This window comes from Salmo salar, chromosome ssa04, assembly GCF_905237065.1.
Source record: "Salmo salar chromosome ssa04, Ssal_v3.1, whole genome shotgun sequence".
Taxonomy (NCBI): Eukaryota; Metazoa; Chordata; class Actinopteri; order Salmoniformes; family Salmonidae; genus Salmo; species Salmo salar.
Window position 1 is genome coordinate 40,103,632 of NC_059445.1, and position 26,463 is coordinate 40,130,094.

Consider the following 26,463-nt stretch of genomic DNA (forward strand, 5'->3'; position numbering starts at 1 on the left):
TTACAATCTGCACTTGTATCATACACAAATACAAGTGTCAGCACATCCATTTCTCTCACTTCCTTTTCATTAAAACACAAACATTTCTCATCAAAGCCTGTTTTCATCACAACAGTCACTTTACATTAGGTATTTTTGTCATCTGTCCTCCTCATCCTAAAACTTTACCAAAACATTACTTTACAGTCCAATTAAGAGAACACCAACTATGTCAGTTTTGATCAATCCCTGGTAGCACTGGTAACACATACCAGTATAACTATTGGTAACATTACACAATATAGAATTGGTGAAGTAATGTCTGGCTACTAGAATTGAAGCCAAATAAAAACAACAACAACAAATAATTGGTCAAGTATGTTAATGACTATCTATAGATTCATAATTGGATAAATAAATACCATTAGTGTCTATAATACAATTACAAGTAAAGTAGCCGCTTTCTCCTGTTCTCATTACTTAGAATGTTGGAAAAACACTATCCTGATACTATGTCAGGATAAAAGCTGATCACAGCGACAATAGCTGGGCGCCAGTGGGTTCATACTGTATGAAGTCATTATTCAGTTCACAAAATATGTAAGAAAAAAGGTAGAAATAAAATCAAAGCAGCGATCACTGAAGGTACAACTCTCTTTGGCAAAAAGGCAATCTTGTGATTACCAATGATGACATGCAAACTAGTAAAAGACATTTTCTCAAATACCAATGGCACTATGGGTCGATGTAACATTTTCCTTTCTTTGGCTGTCTATCCTTCATATGCATATTACAAACATGTCTAACATTTGAATAAAAAATATATAATTTGAATATTAATTGATCATTACTGCATATGATTTGGACTAAAATCTTCACCACTAGTCAAGAATACTTATTTTAGTGCAGGACAGAGAGGTGATTGTAGGAGCATTGGAAACAAATAAACGGTTAATTTCCCAGAATAGTTTCATATCAAAGGTAGAATTATAGGCCCAATATTGCTCAAATAATTTACATAAGTCCAAGAACAGGGACGATGAGCAGAAGGATAACCAGAGTAGTGTTAGGAAACTGGTTAAACTGTCCAGTGTCTCATTCAATCTGCCTGTGGCTCCTGTTGTCAAATATCATGGACCTCCTCTGTGGCTGATAAAAGCAGCTGGTCGAGGTCTCCAGCCTCTGTCCACTCTTGGGTATTGTCATTTTGTTCCGCAGGGTCACCCCCTCTGGGGTCCTGAGATTCTCTGCCATCTCTTTAGAAAAGACATCGAGTGCTGATGTTTCAGTTGGACTTCTGATGGGCGAGAAGAGGAGCTTGCCATCATCCCCTAGCGGTGGGTAATCCATGATGGGGAAGGGTGGACTGAACAAGATGAGGCTCTGTGGTCTCTGGCGGTTCCTAAAGGACGGTCTTTGTAGAACAGTGGACCGTTCAGGTCTTGGACAATCAGCAAAGGCCTCTGCATTGGAGGAGCGTTTCCTCCTCAGCACCGGGGGGTCTGAAGTAGCTGTAGTTTTATTAGTCTCTGTAGATTTCTCTGCAATGGGCTGCCTTATTTGGGATTTGGGGGCTGGCTCCTTATTCTCCAACTCCTCCTTTAGATCCCTGATAGATGGAAGAAGAGGTGCAGTATCTAGTTTCTCTCCCCTGGTTTTTGTGAGTTCTTTCTCTGCTTCATTTCCTTCGTCATTGTTCGTGGGATGAGGTATGTGGCTGTACTGCACCTTTGGGGGGATGACAGGCACGGCTTTGGCCTGGCAAGTCTTTATCATGAAGGCCGTCCTGACAGACGACACACTGACGGGGGCGGAGTTCCGACGCACAGGGGCCTGACGATCGCTCAGGAACAGCTCCAGTTCCTGGGACAGGCCGTTGGATTTGGTCCCAGACGGGGTCACTGCCCCTCTCTGAATGGAGGACAACTCAGCTGATTCAAGGTTTTGCCGATTGGAAATGTCTCTGATGCATCGAAGTCCTAAATCCAAATTGAGTGAATAGGGTCTGTGTTTTGAAAAACTGTCCTGCACAGCTTTTTCTGAATAACATGCTTCATAAGATGTCTGTCTGTGAAATCTCTGGGAGGAAGTGGTGTGTTTCTGCTTGGCTATACAGCTGTTCCCTCTGTGTGGTCTCGTTGCGTCATCACTGACCACGGTGGTTTTGGCAGGTGACGTAAGTGGATGTGTGATTTTGGTCTCTGTTTTGCCGCTGCATGCTAGAGAGCTATTTCCTGGGAACACTTCTATGCTCCTAACAGGACATGATCCATTTGTTGGTTTGTCTTCTCTAGATTGAGGAGGAACGTTTAGATCTTTGGAGCTCAAACCTTCTCCCACAGAACAAGACGACGAAACATCTAGTTTTCCAAACAAATCCTTAAATGTGGGTGAATGAAGAGGACTGGTTACCCACTGTTTGGTGGAGCTGAAGACCTCCTCCCAAGGTTCCTCCTCCAAGTCCTCCAATTCGGAAAGTCCTCCACATCCATCCTCATCGTCTTGGTGTGGTAGCCCCAAGGTGTGGGGTCTTTCCTCCAAACATATTGAAAGCCTCTCAATGCCTCCCATGACAACTGACAAAGCATTCTTTCCATCATCATGGAAAACCCCTTTGACCCAATCTTGACTTTTACTTTTCCACGATGGCTCTTTTCCTTTCTCTGCTACAGACATGCCTATGTATGTTATGCCGTCCCCTGGCTGCAAATGGTTTATGACCTGGCTTTGTTGAGTAGAATGTAAACTTGGCTCTGCGAGGTGAGGAACCACAAGTCGTGGCTTGATGCTGATGGGTTTATCTGTTTCTGTGAGCTTAGATTTTGGGGAAATGTGTGGTTCGTTTTCTGTGTTATCTGTTGAGTCAGCAGCATGTAGAGATGTATTTTTCATATCTGTGCCAACCATGAAATGTAATGTTTTGTCAAATGGAAATAGTGTGTCTGAGGAGTTCTTTCTTGCTGAATGTGCTACTGTAGAAGCACTTCGATCAGTCAATGCTGGCCTGGTGGGCATCAAAGGCTGTCCCTTATATAATAATGAGTGAGTTGGAAGACTGGTTCTTCTTTTTGCCTTAACATCCTCATGAGTGTTCTTGTTGGAACAAACAACAGGCATAAACTCCTCTTCCATAATGTCAAGCTCAGGCTCAGTGATTTTCAGCTCAAGATGGAGTTCACACCACAGTTCTTCCTTGATAGGTAGAGATCCCATATCCTGCAAAACATAAATCACAATCGCCCTAATAAAGCGACAGCCATTGTCATTGTATTATCCTTTGTATATTATATGTGATGAAGCACAGAGCTAAACTGGAGATGAAACATACCAGTTGTGTCAGTTCTTTTGTCTCAAGCTGTGGTGCTGGCGGGCTGTCCAGTTGATTCCCAGGAGATTGCTGTTTCTCTTTATCTTCCTCTCTTGTGTTGGGAGTGGAGGTCTGTCTCAGGTCAGATGCTTCCACCTTCTCTTGAACCTCTTTCACCTCTCCTTCACTTCCTGAAACTAATAACATGAATAGATATGTCATTATTTTTATTAATAGAAGCTGTTACCATGGATAATAAGGATAATCAGGTTTTCAATCTGAGTGCATGCACACACATGCACACACACACACACACAGTCACAGGCTTTTTTCTATGTTATCAGGTGAAAATGTCCTACCTTCTGGCACACTTTTGGAAGCTGCCTCCTCTCTGCTCCTCTCCTCTGCTGTTCTCGCCTCCTTTTCCAGAGGGGTTGAGCTGCTGTTACTGTAAATACTGCTCTCACTCCCCACACTGCTCTCTACAAGGGGGTGCTCTCTGAAACTTGAGCTGCCGCTGCTATCACTCTGCTCTGACTGGGAGGTTTCTCTGCTGGGTTTCAGGGCAGCTGCAGCAGGCCTCTCTTTCCATGTTGCCCTGCAGGGGGTGCTGTTGGAGCTGATGACTGCAGACACCCTCAGGGGCACGGACACAGCAAATGGCTCTGATATGTTGAGAGCCTTGCGCTGATGCCTAGGGGAGGACTCAGGGAAGAGGCTTCCTGGGAAGGAGGGCCTGGATGTGCTGCTGTGGGTGGAGCCAGAATACAGCATCCTCCTGTTTTTAGGAGAGGTGGGCTGGCAGCTGCTGAGGTCATCGCCTTTGAAAACCTTCAGTTGTTCAGGTAGAGACTTCTGTTGGGGTGGTGAGACACTTGGTGAGCCCCTTCTCTTCATGTTAGGGCTGCTGCCACCTGTGGCCTCGCTCGATTTCTTAATCTCAAACTCCCACCTCTGGTGTTCACTGAGGTCATAGTCAGATCCAAGTGTTCTGGATTTTATGCCTGGTGCAAAGAAAACGTTGGCCTCGCCTGCTGAGTTGAAATTTCCTGCCTTGTCATCATCTGTGTGTTGGAAATGAAATGTGAAACAAATTGTTAGATACACATCTTCTCACCCTTATTTACAAAGCAAATGCTACAATGAGGATTTGTTTATTGGAGAGAACTGCTGTGAGTAGATTTCACGATGACAAAAGTCTTTTGTATGCAATGTAGTGCATTCAGCCCCACCTGTTGGCAGAGAGCACAAAGAGTCCATGCTTCTAGCTGGTCGGATAGCTGCCTTTTCTGTGAATCAAGAATGCAGTCATGGGGTAAATCCATTTGAATTCAATACATTTCTGACAGCATCCCTTTTGATTGAAACAAAACCTTCCATACATGTCTGCCCATGGATGAAGTGGTCAGAGAGTGACTTTTTGGACCTGAATGCCAAATGATTTAGGAGATAGAGGTGCTCAAAGTTGAACCATTTTGCATACCCCACCCCACGGGGGATCTGGGGGTCCTCCCATTATTTTGGGCATCTAAAGCTCATTTCCTGCATTTCTACAATATCGAATATGACCTATGGACCTTCTAGCATCATTTAGAACAACAAAAAGTAAGCAAAAATGCCCACAGTCATCAAGCTAGGTAAAAGATCCTTATTAAATATGTTTAAGTGATTGATAAGACTGAACTAGATCAATGATAATTCAATAGTCAATATTGTGTTGCTCCTTTAACCAATAGCCTAACAAATGAACAACTCTTACAAATAAAGTACAAATACTTTTGATTGTCTTTATGAAGACATCCTCTATCAAATTTCAGCCAGACCACCCACCTGCCCCAAGCCGCCTGCACACCACCAGTCTAGTCAATAACTTTACTCTCTCCCCAACGCAGCTTCTTTCCCATCATTTTTTTATGTCTCAAGGGAAAACAAACGTTTTTATTAAACACACATACACCTACACATTAACACAGAGAAAAAGTACACCCTCCATATAATTCATATCATAGGCCTAAAAGTACTGTAAAGCTATTTTTACTTGCACACAATATGGCAGAGTCACCCTGTCCTGCCCCTAGGGGTCCACGGGCCCTACAGCGCCACAACCCAACACACCCCACTCAGCTTTAGGATCTTAGTGAAACATACATTATTGGTTTCAGGTATGTTAGGCCAAGGCAACCAACAGTGACAACCAACAGTACAGCAGACCCCCAGGGCCAGGACTGAGCAGCCCAGCAGCTAGGGATTGCTTAAATAGGTATCTCCTCTGACATGGGCATGTTTTCAATATAGACTCCTTTTGTCATACAGTATTCCATACAAGGCATCCAGACCTTATGAAAGTTGCACAGTATACCCTTAATCTTGTAATAAATCAAATCTAGTGATACAGTGCCTTCGGAAAGTATTCAGACCTCTTGACTTTTTCCACATTTTGTTACGTTAACAGCCGTTATTATGAGCCGTCAACAGTCCTGCCACAGCGGCTGCAGCATAACACTTGATAACACTTGATTTACATCATCATCAGCATTCGGTCTGGTTGGCTGACAGCCTATGCGCAGCAGAAAGACACAGTAGAGAGAAGCGGCTGCATCTACGACCCTCCGACCCAACTCCATCCCTTCCTCAGTCGGGAGTTACACATGTGTGTCAGGGCAGCAGCAACACAGGTAGTTTGGACTCTTGCTAACCACCATATACTATAATATCCATACAAGCCACTAGCCGGCCTGTACTGTACAGTATATCACGAGTTAAAATATTCTGAATATTAAATGATGAAGTTATTATTTAAGAGCATTGAAGATAAATCAAAATCAGTAAAAAATGCAATGTGGAGCTAGCTAACAAGCAGATTTACATCAATCAGCAATGATGAACTGATAGCACACCCTTTTTTCCAGATGTCAGTCATGCCTTTAGGAGGTCCTGTAACTAGCTTGCTTACAATTTGTGATGAGTGTTGTTGCAGAAATAAATAGGCCTATGCAAAAAATATATATAAATACAAATCGCTACAGAGGCAGTTAGTAGGCTATGTTATGAATTTCGAGATATGAAATATGAATATTTTCCCCCCTTCATTTTGAGCACCTGCAAAAAATATGCACAGCCCTGTTCTGTTAATATCAATTATTTTGAGTAGAATGTTCATTTCTGTGATATTCATTTTCATTGATCATTCACTATAAGGTTGAAATAAAATGTGTAGGGGAGAGTGGGATAAGGTGAGCCAAAGGGTTAGTTGAGTCACCCCTTGTTTCTCGGAAACCATACACAAAATGCATAATGTGACTAAATATTTCGAGAAGTGTCCATCATTTCATGGAGTCTGTGAAGGATGAAACCACATGGAAAAAGTGGTAAGCAAGTTAGGTCCCAAAAACTGATTTTCACAAAGTTTATTACATTTATTGGTTATAGGTTTCATGATGCTTGTATCTAAACCAAAGTAAATAGTTGTAAGATTGTTTAGTACATCAGCTGGGTCTCTATAGCTACAATATGAGGTCCTAAACCTAGCATGAAAGTGCATCCTGAGCCAATGGCCACCATACCCCACACAATCACCCACTAAGGCGTCTCAACTTACCCTGTCCCTCTGCTCAACTTACCCTGTACCCGTAGTAACTTGTGTCAAGAGACAACTTTTTTTTGGACAACCTGTGTTTTCAAAACTTATGTTTGAAATATTTCAAATTATTTCCAGGTATACACAACATCCAGAGATATATGTAGACTTCTTTGCTAGAAATAATACTATATTTCCATTGACGCAGTTATGCTGAATGTAAAAAGAAAAATGGCTCAACATACCCCACTCTCCCCTACTATGTTTTCCATGATAAATCATTTAGCCTTAGCAGTTAAAACCCTTTCCTGCAGTCAATGACCAAAAGCGCCCTCGTTGGCCTCATGGGTGGAGTGTTATTAATATTGTTCAGAATTTCATAATTAAGAAATATTATAAAACATCCGGTGTTTCTATGTCAAACAGTTTTGTTATATTTCAGTCTTCTGTGATGTATATAACGTGTAATATTGGGATGCAAACTCAAAATTGAATACATTCCAACTCTATATCTAACATGGTACAGATGTCTTCTTTTTTAAAGCCCATAACCATGTGTATGAGGTGTATACTTTTGTTTCAAAGTAGATTTGTTTAAGACCACCAAGAATCACCCTGACCCTGATTTAGCCCACTGCAGTAAAATATTAAAGTGCTTTTACCTGTGATGTTCTGTGCTCTCAAGAATACGCTCCCGTTCCGGCTCAGTTTCCCCTTAGAGTCTGTCACAGACTTGCCCAAGTTGAAGATGGACTTCCACGTTTTGGATTTCCCAGAAAGCTTTCTTCTGACGGAAAAGGAGAAACATTTGTGAACAATATGGCCTGTTTGGTTTTGTATTTGTTGATAATCAGTGTGTTTATTGAAGAGTAAAAGCAGTATGTACAGCAAAACAATGCAGTAACAATAAGGGTACAGTAGCTAAACCCATACGATCAACCTAGACTGATTTGCCAGGCACTGTACTGCATACACTGCACAGTGTATGAGTTATTGTATACTACATTGTTTGATCAGGTATTTTTTTACATTTGTTTTCACTGCCAAATGTATCCAGGTGTCTGACAGCCCAGAGGATTTGTGTTTTAAGCATGTTTGTTGAGTATACTAAATAAATCAGTCAGTTGAATCCTCATCCATCTTACTTGCTATCCGATATGTCTATGACGGTATGGTATAGCGTGGCAGTGCTGGTATCTGGTAGACTATTCTCCCGTTGTCGCTCTTTCCGTGCTGGATGGTTAGGGCTCAGGGAGCGAGCCTGGGCCTCTTCCAGGCTCATCAGCTTCATTGGCCCACCCTGGCCACTGATAGGCAAAGTGGCATACTTCTCCCCACACATCAAACCAGGTCCTATAATAATACATTGTGTAGGTTTTTACTGTTGGCATGACAATAAATACAATCTATTGTCCAATGGCCATATAAATGACACAAGCAAGAGGGCAACATTCATGAAATGTCTAAATGCACACTTTCAAACATTGTGCCATGCATACCTTTAGGTTTTATTGGTACAGCTGCATGGTTGAAGATCTGCTCAGTGTGATTTAAAATGAACTCAACCACTGACTGCTGTACCCGCACCTCCAGGAAAGCCATGTCCCCATTGCAGGAGGCAACTTCAATATCTTTAGAGCTACAAAACACAAAGCCAAGAGAGAAAGTAGAAATGCTTTCAGTCACAACCAAGGAGGGATTTTACCGTTGCCCATTGAGAGTTACCATATGGAATAATGCATCAGATAGGGTATAATTCAAACCAAATGTAGTTATCACATAACTGTTTTAGTATGTTCTTGGATAAGGTGATATTGGTTTGTGTACAATATGTGTAGAGCTCACCGCAATAGGTTTGGAGCCCATACCAACGCCAGGTTGCGGCTGTGCATGTTAGTCTGGGGGCTTAAGGTGGCCAGGTGGGCCAAATGCTTGGTAAGATATTCCAGAGTCCTGAAGAGAGAGGACACACACTTTCTTTTAGCTTATAAACCACATATAAATGTTGGAAAGGTCCTTTACTAGGGAAACAAAGGTCTGAAGTGAGTTTTACCTAAAGTGGGGGAGTGGTAGCTCTTTAATGACATCCTGAATATGCTGTAATCTTTCATGATCTTCCTGGACTGAGACGGCTTCCTGAACAGTAAAAGACGAAGACAAGTATTATCAGTGTTGCACATCATTCTTTCTTTAAATGACTAATCTCTCATGTAAATCAAACAGGGATTCTTGTGACCAAAGTGGACACATTACAGATGTTTTGTACCGAATCACTTTCACTGGCTCTATGCACACTCACTAGACTCTACCCACACACTCATACATACTACACTGACACTCCAACACACACAGATACGCACACTACATATGCTCACACACAACACACACACACATGCATATTGACACCTCACACATACACACACGTTCACACATACGCTGCTGCTACTCTGTTCATTATAAAGTGCTATGAAAAACTATTTGCCCCCTTCCTGATTTCTTATTTTTTTGCACATTTGTCACACTTAAACGTTTCAGATCATCAAAAACAAATTGTAATATTACACAAAGATAACCCAAGTAAACACAAAATGCCGTTTTTAAGTGATCATTTTATTTATTAAGGGAAAAAAGCTATCCGATCCTTCATGGCCCTATGTGACAAAGTAATTTCCCCCCCTTGTTAAATCATGAATTTACTGTGGTTAATCACATTTTTTGGAAAGCTGAGTTCAATTTCACTAGCCACACCCAGGCCTGATTACTGCCAGACCTGTTGAATCATGAAATCACTTAAATAGAACCTGTCTGACAAAGTGAAGTAGGCCAAAAGATCTCAAAAAGCAAGACATGCCACGATCCAAAGAAATTCAGGAACAGATGAGAAACAAAGTAATTGACATCTATCAGTCTGGAAAGGGTTACAAAGCCATTTCTAAAGCTTTGGGACTCCAGCGAACCACGGTGAGAGCCATTATCCACAAATGGAGAACATTTTGAACAGTGGTGAACCTTCCCAGGAGTGACCGGCCTACCAAAATTACCCCAAGAGCACAGCGATGACTCATCCAAGAGGTCACAAAAGAACCCACGACAACATCTAAAGAACTGCAGGCCTCACTTGCCTCAGTTAAGGTCAGTGTTCATGACTCAAACATAAGTAAGAGACTGGGCAAAAATGGCATCCATGGCAGAGTTCCATGGCGAAAACCACCGCTGACCAAAAAGAACAAAGGCTCGTCTCATTTTTGGCAAAAAACATCTTGATGATCCCCAAGACTTTTGGGAAAATATTCTGTGGACTGACGAGAGAAAAGTTGAACTTTTTGGAAGGTGTGCGTCCCATTACATCTGGCGTAAAAGTAACACAGCATTTCAGAAAAAGAACATCATACCAACAGTCAAATATGGTGGTGGTAGTATGATGGTCTGGGGCTGCTTTGCTGCTTCAGTACCTGGACGACTTGCTGGGATTGATGGAACCATGAATTCTGCTATCTACCAAAAAATCCTGAAGGAGAATGTCCGGCCATCAGTTCGTGACCTCAAGCTGAAGTGCACTTGGGTTCTGCAGCAGGACAATGATCCAAAACACACCAGCAAGTTCACCTCTGAACGCCTTAAAAAAACAAAATGAAGGTTTTGGAGTGGCCTGGTCAAAGTCCGGACTTGAATCCGATTGAGATGCTGTGGCGTGACCTTAAAAAGGTGGTTCATGCTTGAAAACCCTCCAATGTGGCTGAATTAAAACAATTCTGCAAAGAAGAGTGGGCCAAAATTCCTCCACAGCGATGTGAAAGAATCAATGCCAGTTATTGCATAAACTTGATTGCAGTTGTTGCTGCTGAGGGTGGCACAACCAGTTATTAGGTTTAGGGGGCAATTACTTTTCCACATAGGGCCATGAAGGTTCGGATAGCTTTTTTCCCTTAATAAATAAAATCATCACTTAAAAACTGCATTTTGTGTTTACTTGGGTTACCTTTGTGTAATATTTAAATTTGTTTGATGATCTGAAACATTTAAGTGTGACAAATGTGCAAAAAAATAAGAAATCAGGAAGGGGGAAAATACTTTTTCACAGCACTGTATATCCTGATTGCCTAGTCATTTTTACCCTTAGCCACATGTACATACTTTATTACCTCAACTACCTCGTACCACTGCACATTGACTCGGTACTGCTGCTCCTTGTATATAGCCTCGTTCTTGTTTTTATTGTGTTACTATTTTCTTTAGCAAATATTTGTCTTACTTTTTAACTCTGCACTGTTGGGAATGGGCTCTTAATTAAGCATTTCACTGTAAAGTCTACACCTGTTGTATTCGGCGCATGTAACCAATAGCATTTGATTTTGATTTGATTTTTATAGGTAGAAAGGAAAGGGGGATACCTAGTCAGTTAAACAACCGAATGCATTCAACTGAAACGTGTCTTCCGCATTTAATCCAACCCCTCTGAATCAGAGAGGTGTGTGGGGGGGGCTGCCTTAATCGACATCCACGTCATCGGCGCCCAGGGAACAGTGGGTTAACGACAGATTTTTACCTTGTCAGCTCGGGGATTCGATCCAGCAACCTTTCGGTTACTGGTCCAATGCTCCTACCCGCCAGGCTAGAAACCCTGCCTCTTTGAACAGTACTCACAGTGAATTTCTTGTAAAGCTCATAAGTGAGTAGAGGATTGGGTAGCTCCCTGAAGTACAGCTTGCATAAGGAGCCCACACAGTGGATATCCTGGAGGTACATGTCCTTTGTGAGGTCAGGGCACAGCTCAGTGCAAAATTCCTGTCTGTAAGTAAGCACACAAACACATGGGTATCGATACAGCTGGAGACGAATGATGCTTCCACAATCCCTCTAGTATGTGCAGGTTGTTTTGTAAGATTGAAATGTAGGCTGCTAAGGGTTTATATTGAATAAACTAAAGTTGTACGACATGGTACGTTCATAATGGCCTAAATCTATAAACGTACTACACAAACATGCTTAGCATAGAGCCCAAACTGAAATGTTGACTTCCCTGTCCAAATTCTTTTGGAAGGCACAGTAAGTGGTTCAAATAGTTACCTGAGTCGCTGGATATTGGAGGTGACCCCTGAGAGTCTGTATATCCCATCCACAATGCCATGTTTCTCAATGAACTCTGCGCACGTCCTTAAAACTTGGGGAACTGAAAAAAGAATGATAAACAAATATTATTTCAACCATCCATTCGACGTGAAAGGACACACACACATGGAAAAGCAAATAAAAACCTTTTGGGGGTTCAGTCTGGCACCAGACAGACTTTGAGGAGTGAAGGTCAACATATTATAGGGTGGTCATATTAAACTGTAATGGATGCTGTAAAGAAGGTACGTGAATAAGCTGTTATTTATGAGAGAAATCATAACATACGAAGTTACGTATCTTTTGGTGTTCTATAAGAGGCAACATTCTCATTTTAGCAGGAATGATGTTCAACTGAATATCTTTCATTATATTATTTTAAAATGTAACGCCATGTCTACAGTCTAGGGAGGTGGATGGAAAACGTGGCAACTTGGGTTTTAGCAGTTGGGAAAATGCTGGCATTCCATTTCAACTGCTGACATAAGGCAGAAAGAGGAGGGACAGAGAGGGCCTCTATGAACTGGACAGGGTCAGTTTAATGCTGTATTTACTATAAACAGAGCCAGAATCTGGATCTTTGGCTCATTCTTTGAGACAACCCTTTTTTCCATGGCAGAAAAGGACAGAGAAGCGTGAGGAGGATAGTTTGGGAGAAACCAATTGCCATTAGTATAAATTGTATTAGTACTTATTAATTATTTTAAATCATCCTGAACATACTTTACGCTGTAGCTTGGCTTTGTATTCCATAGGGTTGCTGATTGTGAAGAAGGTGGAATTTCACAGGAAGTTAAAAATGGTTTGTTTGTTTCAGAGGAAGGTTGACACACCCAATCCTTGCAGCTGGTATTACTTGTGACACTTCCTCTAATAGAAAATGGCCTTTCAAATGTTACCACCCAATTCGCTATTGCTTTCCAAAATCTGTTCCCTACTGGGATGTCTCTATTCTTAAAATATGTTATCTACGATGCTGTATTTGAGAGGAATGTAGGGTTGCTTTCCAAACCAATGAATACTTGTAAATCAAAGAACATCTTCAAAATACATTTCAACTGGAAATGAAACATGTATAGCACCCCTTTTGCACGGTATGGCGTAGACTACAGAAGTTAGTGTCCCTCCTTACTACGCTAATCGAAAAACCTTATGATATAGATCACTTCTTTTTGCCAAAGTTGTTCCACTCTGGACTGAAATCAGCAAACCAATGTATGCAACAACCTTAGACGAGAAATACACAGCGCACAATGTTCCTGTAAGCTCCTCTATCCCTCAAGGAAAGCACTTGAGACTCATAGCTCAACTAATTTAAGCTAAATAGACCTTCCCACTTTGCAACCAGGCATTCCCCACTTCACAGATACACTAGATGAGGCCCTTCCCAGAACTCTTTACAAGGGGATAAGGAACCATCTCGCCAGTGCCCCAGTGACAGTGGATCGTTTCACATTTTAGCCGCACAATGACAAGCATGGAGGTCAATCTCTCGTGTCCCCAGAGAATGCAGAGCGATATAGTAAGCACATTCTATTCAACAACTTACAGTGGAACAGTGGCATAGATCAATGACAGTTTACAGATTGTTTCCCTCATTTGCAGACTCTTAGCATATCTCATGAACAACACAACTAAACCTGAACAATAAATCAGTAAGCACATAGACATGATGATTTCTTAAAACTGCATTGTTGGTTGGGGGCTCGTAAGTAAGCATTTCACTGAAAGGGCTACACCTGTTGACTAATACAATTTGATTTGATTTGATTTGATATTACTCATATGCAGCTGAACATTAGCTAAGCAAATGTCAAACAATTTATTCCATCTTTGGAGCTTTGAAGCGTATTAGCCAGAGGTTCCCCTGGGCAGTATGAATGAAAGTCTGTTCTCCCACATGAGGCTTGCTTAGGGACTACACATCTGAACAGACACTCTCAGTGACATGCCTGTGGTCAAAATGGTGGCTGGTCTGAATGGGATTTGAGTCACCGTGAGTTTAGAGTATTTTCTCAGAACGAAAACTCCTGCTTGCCTGAAAATCTTCTTGAGGATTCAAAAGGAATCCAAGAATACGGCTTATTGAATAAGATTCTGTTATTTTAGACGACAATTGTTAAATCAAATAACATCCTCGTAGGTAAATTGTTTGTGTAAATGACGTAATTACACACATCCTTTGTCTTCCCTGTCTAGGGTCAGACAGATTTAGTGACATTTCAGCAACCTCAATACCAACTCAACAACAGCTGATATCTCAAAGTGCCATGTCAACAAAAGCAGATATTATTATAAGCCACTCGTAATTATATATGCCATTTGACAAATAAAAACTAAAAGTATCATCATATTAACCATACACAGTCATTTATACCTTCTCCCCTGTAGCAGAGAAAAATGTGTATTGTGTAACAAAGATCTACTGTATCAAATCTGTTACATCTGCTCATCTGTTAAATCTGTTCAAAATAAAGGTTTCCAGGTCACATCACATTACCTCACTTCATATTACAATTTTACCTCCATTCAAATACTATCTGGGTAAACACACCCATCCTCAATTGTTGTCTAAAATATTATCTGTTGGCTGACACTCCCCCCTATGAGCAGTGTTGCCCACCCAGAATCCTCAGACAGAGAGCCAGACACAGGCCTCTTGGTGGGCAGGGGAAGTTGACTAAAAGACTATGAGCCACACCCTAACTCACAAATCCCCTATTTAAAACTCGGTGGGAGCCTAAAGGACTTAATGGAATGTAAAACATATGTACATTGATGTCCATATTGCAATATACATCTGTGTCACATACCTAAAAACGCTACATCATCTACTATACAACTGTTAAAAACAGCATGGATCTTCAACTGTACCATTACACATCCTGTCGCAAACTGTCATCAACATTGTAGTAGCTAAATTAAAAACAAAATCTAGACTAAGTTGTTCAATTCTTACCTGTTTTGTCTAAAAAAAAACTTTTCCCAATGTAGGTTGATTTGGAAAAGTGTTTTCGTAACAATCACACTGAGTTAATATTTTTTCAATTAGCATAACTATTATTATGATTATTTGTTGTTTATTTGGTTAATACTACGTGTCTAATAAATCTGTAAACATGAAATATGACAATGGCCTCCTCCATAACTCTAGTACATGTTGAATAATGGGCCAATAATTAGGCTCTGTTTCTGTGTAACTCAGAATTCATAAGGTCAATATTATGGGGCATGATGACATTTTCTGAAATCTGCTGGAAAAGGGAAGCAGCAGGAAAGGGAAGCAGCAGGAAAGGGAAGCAACATAATAAACATTGAAAGAAACAAGTTTACCGTCTTGTCCTGAATTCTGTAGATGTTCTGTCAAGTCACAGCCGAATGCATTCTCACTTCCTTTCTTTTTGGACCTCTGCTTGGCTCCTTTATTCTTCATCTGGATCCAGTTAGTAGTCCAGAAGTTCAGAACAAACAAATCCTCAAATACACAACCATTGATCCAACAGACCCTGGGAAAGGGGTGAGATGTAGCCCAGAAGTAAAAACCATACAAACCTCCCAAAAAGGATTCAGCCGCTCACATCTTGATCAACCACACTAAATGTGTGGGAGACTGAAAAGTCCTTGTGAGAAGAATGAAGCAGACGTCACTTTTCTGTCAGAGTTGTAGTGCTTTATACATTTCCAATCAATCTTACAAAAATGTATGGGAAAACCCCTTGTCAGTTATAATTGTAAAATGTGGATTGGGAATGGCAGTCCTCTGAAGTGATTTATCTCAGGAGGATTTGCAGAAAACAGCACCAGAATTATTTGGTTTCCTGTCGTTTTTTTACTCAGTGTCCCTCTGCCTTTTTTCTCTCCTCCTCTTTTCCTCTCGTCCACACAATCTCCCTGTTCTTTGGCTCCTCTGTATATGAGGAAATGTACCCAGTGAGGCGCAGGAATATTGTTTCTTTATCCTTCTGCTTCCAGTTTTCCATGTTTCGAAGGTCATGGTAGTTGTGGCACTGGCGTGGTATGGAGATTTGAAATGTCAAGTCTGTGAGAAGGGGAGGGAAGTGAAGTCAGGGGAGGGGAATAGCTGACTGCTCTTTCTCCTCTGGTTTAGAGATTACTGACCCCTTTTATCCACCCTTTTTTTTGTTGCCATGGTCCTAACAGGAAATCTGCTCTCTGCCTTCCTGAATGCTCCCAAAGTACACAATTTCCTGTACAGAGAGCCTTGTTTGGAAAACAAAAACAGACTGGTTCTTAAGGAAGAGGGAAGTGGGGGAGAGTGAAATGAGGGCTTTAAGGGAGCAGATGGGAAAACTGGGAAAAAGGACACATGGTTCTTGTTACTGACTGCTTAGCAGTTTAATCCTTTTCCCTCTAAAGCAGACTGAAGCTCCAACCACGTGTTTGAAGTACACTTCCTCATATCAAATTAATGTTTAACGGATCAGAATGAATCAATACTTTAAAAAAACCTTACTAAAAACTCAGTAGGCCTAAATACATAGATACTGGGTTGGTTGAAAGACATTCAGGGTTTTCCATTTCGTTTTAAAGCAACTGATGGACGTCGGATGTGGAATAAACTTAGCACATTAGATCCCTTTTGAGGTCTGAAAACAGACACAATTTTGAGTGAATAAAACTATAGCTTTAATGAACATAGGCCGACTACAGCTATACATTTCTTTGATTTGGTTTAAATTGTTTCTTGGCAATCTGTAGAACTGTTGAAAGAGCATGGTCTTGTAGCCCTCCCTGTTCAAACAAGAAATAAGTACACTACCAAATACCAAGTGAATTCACATGCCCTTGCTGTTCCTTAGGTAGTGTCAAGTATAGTCAAACAAGGGTGTTTATAGTTGTAAAAGCTATAACTTGGGCCCATAGCTTTTCCAGGTCAGGTTATGTTGTCAGGTCCCTAACTTTAGCACTAGGTCTTTAGCCATTAAGGGTCATTTAATTGAACATTTGTTTTGGCTTAAAATAAAGTTTCCAGTCAAGTGACCAGGCTTGCTGAGCCATTGAAATAACAACCCACGTAGTAGGGAGTCAATAGTTTCGACATATCCTTAGTAAAAAAAAAATTCAGAGGTCAGCTGGCTAATAGTACAGTAGGAAGCTTTGCTGTGGTTTTATCATCATTTTAAGCTCTTTATGTCTGCTGTAGTGCGAAGTACATTTCAAACTGTACATTCTATGATATCATGTGATATCTTGTTTGCTGGGCTCAAAGCTTAATGTTTCAAATGTCAAAAGTTAGCCTTTGGTGCCCTGGCCATCCTAGCCTCCATTGAACAAAGCTTTCTTTCTGCACCACAGGAAAAAGAGATGACATCATTTTGCCCATACAAAGGCTCGGACATCACACTCCTTCCCCTCTTTGGTTCCCTCCACAAGACTGGACTGGTGAAACTAGTGCTCCCTTCAGATCACAGCCTTCAAACTTGTAATCAAACTACTATACTGAACAAAAATATAAAACGTAACATGCAAATTGTTGGTCCCATGTTTAATGAGCTGAAATAAAAGAGCCCAAAAATGTTACATACGCACAAAAAGTTTATTTCTCTCAAATTCTGAGCACAATTTTGTTTACATCCCTGTTAGTGAGCATTTCTCCTTTGCCAAGATAATCCATCCACCTGACAGGTGTGGCATATCAAGAAGCTGATTAAACAGCACAATCATTACACATGTGCACCTTGTGCTGGGGACAATAAAAGGCCACTCTAACAACAACACAATGCCACAGATGTCTCAAATTGAGGGAGCGTGCAATTGGCATGCTGACTGCAGGAATGTCCATCAGAGCTGTTGCCAGAGAATTTAATGTTCATTTCTCTACCATATGCCACCTCCAACATCATTTTAGAGAATTCTGGTTGGCTGGGCCTAGCTCAGAAGTGAGTGGGCCTATGCCCTCCCAAGTCCACCCTTGGCTGCGCCCCTGCCCAGTCATGTGAAATCCACAGATTAGGCATTAATGAATTTATTTCAATTGACTCATTTCCTTATTTTGGACTGTAACTCAGTAAAATTGTTGAAATTGTTGCATTTATATTTTTATTTAGTATAGATAAAAACGTTTCACATTCCATATTGTCCATCATTTGTAGAGCAAAGTAGAGGGTGAAGAACGGGGACTTTCTGTTTAAGTTCAGCTAAGGACCCTACTTTACAAATCAGTATCATCAACCCACTGTCTAAACAATCACATTACACAAAACTACATTGCAAACTAAAACACACTTGAAAATGACTTTGTTTATAGAAATAGATCATTTATTTCTCTTCAATTCACAAGTCCCACCTATAATACAATCTACAAGAGTAAAAATGTTATTTTGAAAGGAAAAGATTCAAGAGAGAAAAGGTGTCGCCGAACAAGGCACTCTTAATGAATCAGTCATTATGGCATCCCAAAACATATTCTAAACATCAATATGTTATAAATCATCAGATAAAGTAGGACAACAGAAACAAATGTTGAACGCTACAGTACTACTCATATAGCTGTAACCTCACACCATGCAAATATGAATGATGCATAACTTACAGAAGCATATATGTGAAAGAGCAGGCCATACCAAAACCATATTAAAAATTTAAACACAATAGTCCTATTTGATTTGATAAATAACATTGTTAAAACAGGCATAGACTAAGAATAAATTTGATCAAAACGGTAAAAGTGTCACAAAGGCAGTAGGTGGCTCTTAACAGCCTAAATGGGACAGCTTGCTTTGACTCAAGATGGCCCACAAGGACCTAGATAGACGGACGGGATTGGAACCCTTGTACCTTTCCAATGGACAGAATGTTAGTTTTTTTCTATTTAAAACTGGTTGGATTGATATTTTTACCATGTAGGCACCTGCAACTTACCACAGGTGAGAAATTACACAGTAAACGAGAAATTGCCTCCAACCAAATTATTTAGAATGTTGAATATTGCAGGCCATTTGACTTCGATGTGAAAAATCTAAATTTCTGTTGGTTTTTTGGGGGGAGTCCTGTGCAGTTGTAAAACCTACAAATACACATGTGAAGAACACGTTTTGGTTTATTTCAACTTGTTTGAGAATAAATAGTGAATCATGTAAGGGTGGCAATATATTTGACCGGAACTGTGTAGCTCAGCAATAAAAAATAAAAAACAGGAATGGACCTCTGGTACTTTTACAACTGGATGAATTAAGGCAAAATAAGCAAAGTATTTTACAATATTAGACATTTGACAAAATTAGTGTTCGAGTTACTTCACAAATCTTGTAGCAGCATATTCAAAATATAAAACTTGTGATGTCTAGAAAATGAAGTAATCTACACTGTGATATCGCTGTTGGCTGTTTTAACAAGATTGCATAAAAACTACAATTAATTTCCATGTAGCATACTTTCACAAATGTGAGAATGATTCATATGGAAACGTGTTCCTTATGTCCTATGTTGTCCCTTGTTTCCCCATCTTACCTTCTACATTCATCAATTCATGTAGGAGTGATTTGAGAGCAATTCTTGGTTCCCATTTTTATTTGACAACCAGAGATTAAGAAATGACCAAATCCAGGATTCTTTACAAAAAAATGTAATAAAAAGAAAGCATGACAACATGCTCTATTAGAATGCAAATACTTGTTGAAACAATCAAGTCACAGCAAACCTCTATCGCAGAGCAAAATTTTATTTGGGTTTTATTCTCACCCCTAGAAACGACCTACCAGTTTTGACTGAAGGGCTTCCAGACTTTATGTTATTAGGACCTGGCAATATTACGTGCCCTGCTTGGAATGGTTTACAGTGAAAACTTTTGCTTACCAGCTACTGCCACTGACCCCGTTTGTTAGGGCAGGTACATAACATGTAGGCATGAACATACCAGAGCACCATTACTGTATTCAATGTAGTAAATCAAGACAGATGCTCTGAAACCTCAGTGCAGTGGTTTGCCAATGTCCACTGTGACATTAATGTACAGAGGTGGCCTCTCAACTGAGAGAGTACTGTAGGAGCAGGTGTTAAGTCCATCCGTTCTCCAGACTTGAGGTGTCCGTCCTAGCAAGAGCATCCTGTGAAGGAGACAATTTCACAATAAAATGAATTAAATGACGAATAATAGGTTATAATTACAGCAAGCAATTTATAAATTGATGTGTCCACAGTGACTCACCGGTCTTTATTAATTTCGTTGCCGCTATCTCTTTTATGAAATACCATGGTATAGCGTGCTATAAGAGGGGGTGGCCGTATAATCTTCATTTTCTGGAGCTCCACCCTATCAGAGACAAATTAAATCAATCGATAACATCCCGCATTGACTAAGATGTAGGACACAAATGGAGTGAGGTCCAAAAATTATACATTAAGCCAACATGGTTAGGACTGTTGCGATGACCCGTATTACCGCCAGTCATGAGTCATGACCGCAGTAAAATTCCATGCTAATCATGCTAGTCATGCTAAAATTCCATGCTAATCTCCTTTTATGCACTGCTAACTACTATAAGGTGGCTAATGACCTGGTACTCAGGGCTCTATTATCCCTCTAACCACTGACATCAACGCAAATAAGATTAGGGAGGTAAGGCAATAAATAGGCCATAGAGGCGAAATAATTAGAATTTAGCATTAACACTGGAGTGATAGATGTGCAAGTAGAGATACCGGGGTGCAAAAGAGCAAGAAGATAAATAACAATATGGGGGATGAGGTAGTTGGGTGTGCTATTTACAGATTGACTGTGTGCAGGTACAGTGATCGGTAAGCTGCTCTGACAGCTGATGCTTAAAGTTTGAGAGGGAGATATAAGTCTCCAGCTTCAGTGATTTTTGCAATTTGTTCCAGTCATTGGCAGCAGAGAACTGGAAGGGAAGGCAGCCAAAGGAAGGATAGGCTTATACATAGGCTTATGAGCCCAAAAAAGAAACTGAATTAAATGATTGTGCCCTTATAGAATGCCATGCATAATATGCGGTAGGCTGAAAAACAAAACAAAAATGATTTAAGATGTCTGTTGTACATAAACGGTCTAGCCTATACTCCAAAATTAAACAAAAATCGAGTAGTCGCCTTTGAGTGTGGACTGTATTGCTATGCATACTGGATGGACTGGTTACCTTACGCTACACTCCAAAATATCTATGAATGAGTCTGGGAGAGAACATATAGCAATGCTGTTGGTTCATTGACTGTGCAGGGCAGCTTACCATTAGCCTACAATTAGTGAATTTGTATTTGATTTGTATTTTAGCTTAACAATAGGGATTTTTAAAAATATTTTCATAATTAAATTCAGTGGAACAATGCCTTTAGCTATACAGAACATCTCACCGCAAAGTGTTTCCATCTCCTCCTCTCTCCTTTATTCCTTTCTCGAACACGCACAGCCCGACAACAGTTTAGTAAAATATGTTGTTACGGAAAAAAAAGCTACTATCGATGTTCCTGAACAGATTTCACAAATTAAGCATTGGGTAGCTGCAGGAACAAGATTGGAGAGCCCATGGCATACAGAGTTTGGGCAAAATATATTCTGTCGCGCAGCGAGAGCATGCACCTCAAACAGTGGTTGACGCCTGGAGTGAAATAAGTGTCCTTATATTTATTTCTCAGCTGCTCATATTAAGCACATGCTCTGCTATAAAACTGAAGTAGCCTACAAAACGGACCGACGGGAAAGCGCTTGGCCTCCATTTGCTATTCGAGCACATACAGATATATTTTTCGTCCTGCCCATTTGATAATGGTCCAATCTAAATCAAAACTAATTTGACAAATTAGTAAAGACCAGATTAAATTGAGAATAGTCTGTGAAAATATGATCAGCTGTAAGAACAGCTGTGCAGCCTGAGGCAAGCTTTATTTTGCTGCTTCCAAAATCATTAAAGAGCCTATAGTCGCACCACGCAGTCCATATACATTTTGATTTCTAAGACATTAAGGTTTGTATCATTCACAACTAAAGTTGCCAAAAAAACCATATAGAATCTGTTTCAAATTATCACTTTTACACTCAACATAGCCATTTCATATGAGCACTTGCTACGCAATGCGAAAAATATCCTCCTTTTATTCAGCTAAGTTCAATTATATGCTTCTTACTATAAAATCATATAAAATAATGGCACGGGACTTATAAGCATATCTTGTCAGCTAAATGAACAAGCCTACAGCATATGACATGGAACATAGCCAGATAACATAGGCCTACAGTGGGCCAACTCATATTCTGTTCTTCTGAAATAGATTTTCTTCATATCATAAAGTTCCTTTAGACCTGACTAAAATAAATAATGGATTTATTGTGATGGTATATATGAAATTGATGAATTAGACTATTGTTTTTTTAAATGTAGATGTTCCAAAGGTGCGCACTAGCGACTTGTATGAGTGGAGGCCTGGATATGCTAAATGCGTTTATGCTAATTAACGGTCAATTACCGTGAGACCGGCATACTTTCGCATGAAAATAAATCAGTGGACAAAATTTCAGGACCACCACAGCTCTGACCATGGTGAAAAGTAATAGGGGTCTCACCTGATGCGAAGATCATCATCCTCCCCACCCCATCCCCAGTAAGTGTTTGAAAAGCCGTTCACTTTGTGAAACTGGTCCTTCGTCATGGCCGTCACCCCTCCAAAGTACCCTTTGTATCGCAATCTACAAGAGCAAAAACAAAAAAAAGCAAGACATTACAGACCTGTTCCCAGGACTTTGATTGAACGTTGGTAATAATTGAAATGTTAAAAAGTGAATTTGGTATGAAAAGTCCATTTATAGTGATAGCTGCCACATCAGAGAGAGCATATAAACATTTACCTACTTTTGCATAAAGGTAGACATGAGTTGAGAGCTAAGTTATTTACTTGTATCCTGTGGCGTTCCTACCGACCACTAAGTGTTTGGGCTGTTGGTCACACTTGTATAGGTTGTAGTCGTTCTCTGGAACCAGATCCACATCGTGAAAAACGAAGCAATCCCAATCGTAGTCCTTGAGTGCCTCCAAGTACCCCACATTAAGTAGCTTGGCACGATTAAACGTCACCTCTCCAGCCTGTCAAAACACACAAATCAACCACAAACATCAACCTCTTTCAATTTCAACGTTTGTAACTCTTATCAGCTCAAATCGATACAAATATAATTGAGGAAATGACATAATGTAGTGTAACTTCATATGAGAGTAATACCTGGTGGATGACATAGATGCCGTAGCGCAGCTGCTGCCTCTGAAGGAAAGGGTGCAGGTGATGCAGGAGGTAGAGGAGGTGTTTCTCCCGGTTACGGTGAGGGATGAGGATGGCCACACTCTGCTGGGCGAGGCAGTCTGGAGGCTGGTATTGGCCCTCAGCCACTCCGCTGTTCTCACTCTCCACCTCCTTCAGCGTTAGAGAGTCCTCGAATGTCAGCTTCAGGGCTCCGTCTGTAGGCAGAAAACAATAGGCATGATGAAAATCTCGACGACTAAGTTGTAAAGTCTTACGGAGAAACTCCATTGCAATATATGTAATTTCAAATACAATATCATGAACTGAAAAACAGCACGGTCTGGACAGATAACTACAAACGTGCGTGTGCGTTCTGTTTGGGCCACGGACATAAACACAAGCCGTCTTCAAACAGGAATTTATGTTGATGGAAACCCACTGTAACACTGTGCCATCTGCCTCCCATATGGTGTAAGCCTTATTACAACAGTTGTTCACTTCCTGTCAACAAGGAGCCATTGTATGTAGGCTACATGCAAACTGTTACCACATAGGCGACAGTATGTGAAAATAATCAAAATGAGCCTCAGTCTAGCAATGTTTATGAGTAATAAATCAGGTGGTTACACAATCCCTACATTGCACATTCAAGTATTCACTTGATTACCAATGTTCTTCTCTCCAAGTTAAGTAAGCCACACTGCACATAATGTTCTTTACAAGGAAGTACACAGTAACATGGCATTATCATCAGTAAGTAAGCTATAGCAAAGCCTGTATTAAGCTTACAATAACATCTGTGGATACTGTGTAGCCCTACTCACGAAGCAGTGGTGATTTCTCAGGACAGCTTTCTTTTGGTGGTGGGGTGTCAGGGAGAGGATTGGAGAAGACTTGCGTCACTGTTTTCCATGAGTATTGCATGCCCCCCCTCAGGACCTCAGCGTTATCCTCAAGTGTCTGTGCTGACCTATGGGTATCCTGAATTGATTTCACGGTTTCGCCGGCAAAAGTGGCGAGCCAAGCCAAAACGGAGACTGACAGCAGCAACAGTATCATATACTTCCACCTCCGGAAGTACCTGGACACAGCAGGACAGACTCCCATGGCTGATTGGTTGTACAGGTATTAAATCCCCCAAAATGCGGGAGGCTTCAATCTTGGTTTATGACATCTGGTTCTCCTTTGCAGCAGCCACAGGAGAAATTACTTAGAAGAGAGCACCAGGCCCCTTGACATTCAACCTATGACACAACGTTCTGGATGAGTTTCACAATTTTTGTCAGTTTCATAATTTTTTGTCATGTAAAAAAGCATTAGGGTACTTTACATTATTTAGTTGATTTTCCAGAAAATATAGTTGCATGTGATGGAAGGTGTGCCACTTAGAGGAATTGAGTTCCTCTGAGTGCTGTACATGTAGAAGAAAATATTTCAGTTTCATTGACACTTCCTACTTGAATTTATAGCATTTGACTAGTGCATTATGCAAAAAGTAGCCTCAGGCGCCCGGGCTTTGGTGAAAGCCTGTGAAAGAGGCTAGGCCTATGCGACAACAGAATTAACAGTACTTTACATTGGCTGTGCACTGAGGTGTTTAATCTATACACACCTGGCTCTATGTACTCCCAGCTACACTCCACCCAAAAGAAACGGTAACTTAAGTGGAACGGTTCTCTTTTATACTTCATCACACCTGTTTGCGCTTTGGTTTCATGTTGACACAATCATATTGTCTTTCAATGCACACTATTCAGGGATGTCCTGGATAGTAATCTTAGGCTTTAACTGTAGCCTGCTTTTGTGTGTGCTTAGCTTAGACACATCACATGTTGCCACGTTGTGCTTATTTCTCATTCTCTAGTCACATAACCAAAATGGGATACCTACTATCCTAATCAAAACGGTCATTAGCTAAAATGACTAAAGAACAGGCCCAGGACAAAATATTCAAATTTACTGTAAAAAGACAACTGGCTGTAAAGTCCTTGCATCACTAGCTAGTTACCTATCATGACATGAGCAGTGGAATTTAAACATGACGACATGTTGTGCAGAAAGCCAGCAGCCTTCAGCACAATTCTACAGTCAGGGAATTAACGTAAGTTGTTGTTTGAATGTTGCCTGTCATACATTCAACGTTCCTCAAACTGGCTGTAGTTAGCTAACTTAGCTCGATGCTGACATCTTTTTGGGTGGTCAAATGAATTGGTTTATTAGCGTCACGCATAAACATAACGTTAACCTGATTTGCAAACGGATTGTTCTCTGAACAGTGACACATTTTACTTCAGACCTTAAGAAATGGCTCGTGTAGTCGTGCAACCAAAAGCTAGCGTTTAACTAGCTAAGTAACGTTAGCTCGTAAAGTCCAATGTAGATAACAGCTTTTTAGCTTGCTGAAACTAACCAACAGCTATTACTGCAACCACATCGGGTTAGCTATTTCGGTATGAATGAAGTCCCAGAGAATACGGGTTTAAATGTACACAGCATTTACCATATTTAACGAGAAAAACATTTTCTTAGGGAATGATGAGCAGAAGTCTTACTTGCCAGTTGCCTAGAGTTGTTCTGCTGTTGTTTTGGGTAGCTGGCTGGCCACTCCCCGTTGGTACTACTCCTGCAAACACCGTACTAGAAGGATATGCGCGTTCAAGACTCACACATGAACGTCAAACAGAAAAACAAGGGGTAGGGTGACCACATGTCCCGGATTATGTGGGACAGTTCCGAATTTTGGCCCATTGTCCCTCAACCAAACAATCACGTCCCGCATTTTATCAACACATTCAAACACCACTCATTTAGAAAAATAAGTTGTCCTGTATTTCAGTCAGACGTTCCAACCTGTGTATTATAATAACGTTGCGCTTATGAAAATATATCATAAGGATGTGGTACTGGTGATGTTAAACGCTTTCCCGTTGTTGAGATCTGATATTTTGTGCAGCGCAAAACGAGACAGTAGGCCAATGTCATAGGACTATCGTCAACCAATCACATTTCTCAAATCCCTTTGCACTAAATTCCAGCTCAATTTGGAGACAGGCCTAAATCGAACAAACTAATAATAATGTTTGTGAGGTCTGGGGTCCGCTCGCCTACCAATAATTCACAAAATGGGACAAACAACTCCAATTTGATAAACTCCCATATCTATTGGGTGAAATACCACAGTGTGCAATCACAGCAACAAGATTTGTGACCTGTTGCCACAAGAAAAAGGCAACCAGTGAGAAACAAACACCACTGTAAATACAGTTGAAGTTGGAAGTTTACATAC

At 40.7% G+C, this 26,463-nt stretch overlaps 2 protein-coding genes across 8 annotated transcripts; both read right to left on the bottom strand.

Annotated features, from left to right (window-relative positions):
* Window positions 1-69: 69 nt before the first annotated feature.
* Window positions 70-16,058, bottom strand: LOC106603046 (rho GTPase-activating protein 31). Of its 3 annotated transcripts, XM_014196176.2 has the most exons (13): window positions 15,525-16,058; window positions 15,306-15,405; window positions 11,931-12,033; window positions 11,508-11,652; window positions 8,917-8,999; window positions 8,709-8,816; window positions 8,363-8,502; window positions 8,009-8,216; window positions 7,526-7,650; window positions 4,519-4,575; window positions 3,646-4,350; window positions 3,308-3,483; window positions 70-3,195 (listed from the first exon to the last, which is right to left on the bottom strand). In XM_014196176.2, the coding sequence occupies exons 2-13, from the start codon at window positions 15,403-15,405 to the stop codon at window positions 1,075-1,077; spliced, it is 4,071 nt and encodes a 1,356-aa protein (XP_014051651.2). In that variant the 5' UTR covers window positions 15,525-16,058; the 3' UTR covers window positions 70-1,074. The 3 variants fall into 3 exon arrangements, with proteins under 3 accessions (XP_014051651.2, XP_014051652.2, XP_014051650.2); XM_014196177.2 differs by having other exon boundaries at window positions 7,526-7,647; window positions 15,306-16,058; XM_014196175.2 differs by having other exon boundaries at window positions 15,306-16,058.
* A 1,957-nt stretch (window positions 16,059-18,015) lies between these two features.
* Window positions 18,016-25,929, bottom strand: LOC106603047 (beta-1,4-galactosyltransferase 4). 5 transcript variants are annotated; one of them, XM_014196180.2, is made up of 8 exons: window positions 25,730-25,811; window positions 24,508-24,588; window positions 24,002-24,421; window positions 23,160-23,392; window positions 22,836-23,023; window positions 22,507-22,629; window positions 20,140-20,244; window positions 18,016-20,038 (listed from the first exon to the last, which is right to left on the bottom strand). In XM_014196180.2, exons 3-8 carry the CDS (start codon window positions 24,282-24,284, stop codon window positions 19,903-19,905), a joined length of 1,068 nt encoding a protein of 355 aa, XP_014051655.1. In that variant the 5' UTR covers window positions 24,285-24,421; window positions 24,508-24,588; window positions 25,730-25,811; the 3' UTR covers window positions 18,016-19,902. The 5 variants fall into 5 exon arrangements, with proteins under 5 accessions (XP_014051655.1, XP_045572864.1, XP_014051653.1 ...); XM_045716908.1 differs by lacking the exon at window positions 24,508-24,588 and having other exon boundaries at window positions 25,734-25,929; XM_014196178.2 differs by lacking the exon at window positions 24,508-24,588 and having other exon boundaries at window positions 25,730-25,863.
* Window positions 25,930-26,463: the final 534 nt, after the last annotated feature.

Bases quoted from the DNA above. Each gene is read 5' to 3' on its own strand.
- LOC106603046 (XM_014196176.2), bottom strand. From the start codon at position 15,405: ATGAAGAATAAAGGAGCCAAGCAGAGGTCCAAAAAGAAAGGAAGTGAG. The intron at 12,034-15,305 runs GTAAACTTGTTT...TTCTTTTTTCAG, and splicing joins ACAGAATTCAGGACAAGACG to TTCCCCAAGTTTTAAGGACG. The intron at 9,000-11,507 runs GTGAGTACTGTT...TTTACTGTTCAG, and splicing joins AGCTTTACAAGAAATTCACT to GAAGCCGTCTCAGTCCAGGA.
- LOC106603047 (XM_045716908.1), bottom strand. From the start codon at position 24,284: ATGGGAGTCTGTCCTGCTGTGTCCAGGTACTTCCGGAGGTGGAAGTAT. The intron at 23,024-23,159 runs GTATTACTCTCA...GTGTTTTGACAG, and splicing joins GCATCTATGTCATCCACCAG to GCTGGAGAGGTGACGTTTAA. The intron at 22,630-22,835 runs GTAAATAACTTA...TTGCTCTTGTAG, and splicing joins AGGAACGCCACAGGATACAA to ATTGCGATACAAAGGGTACT.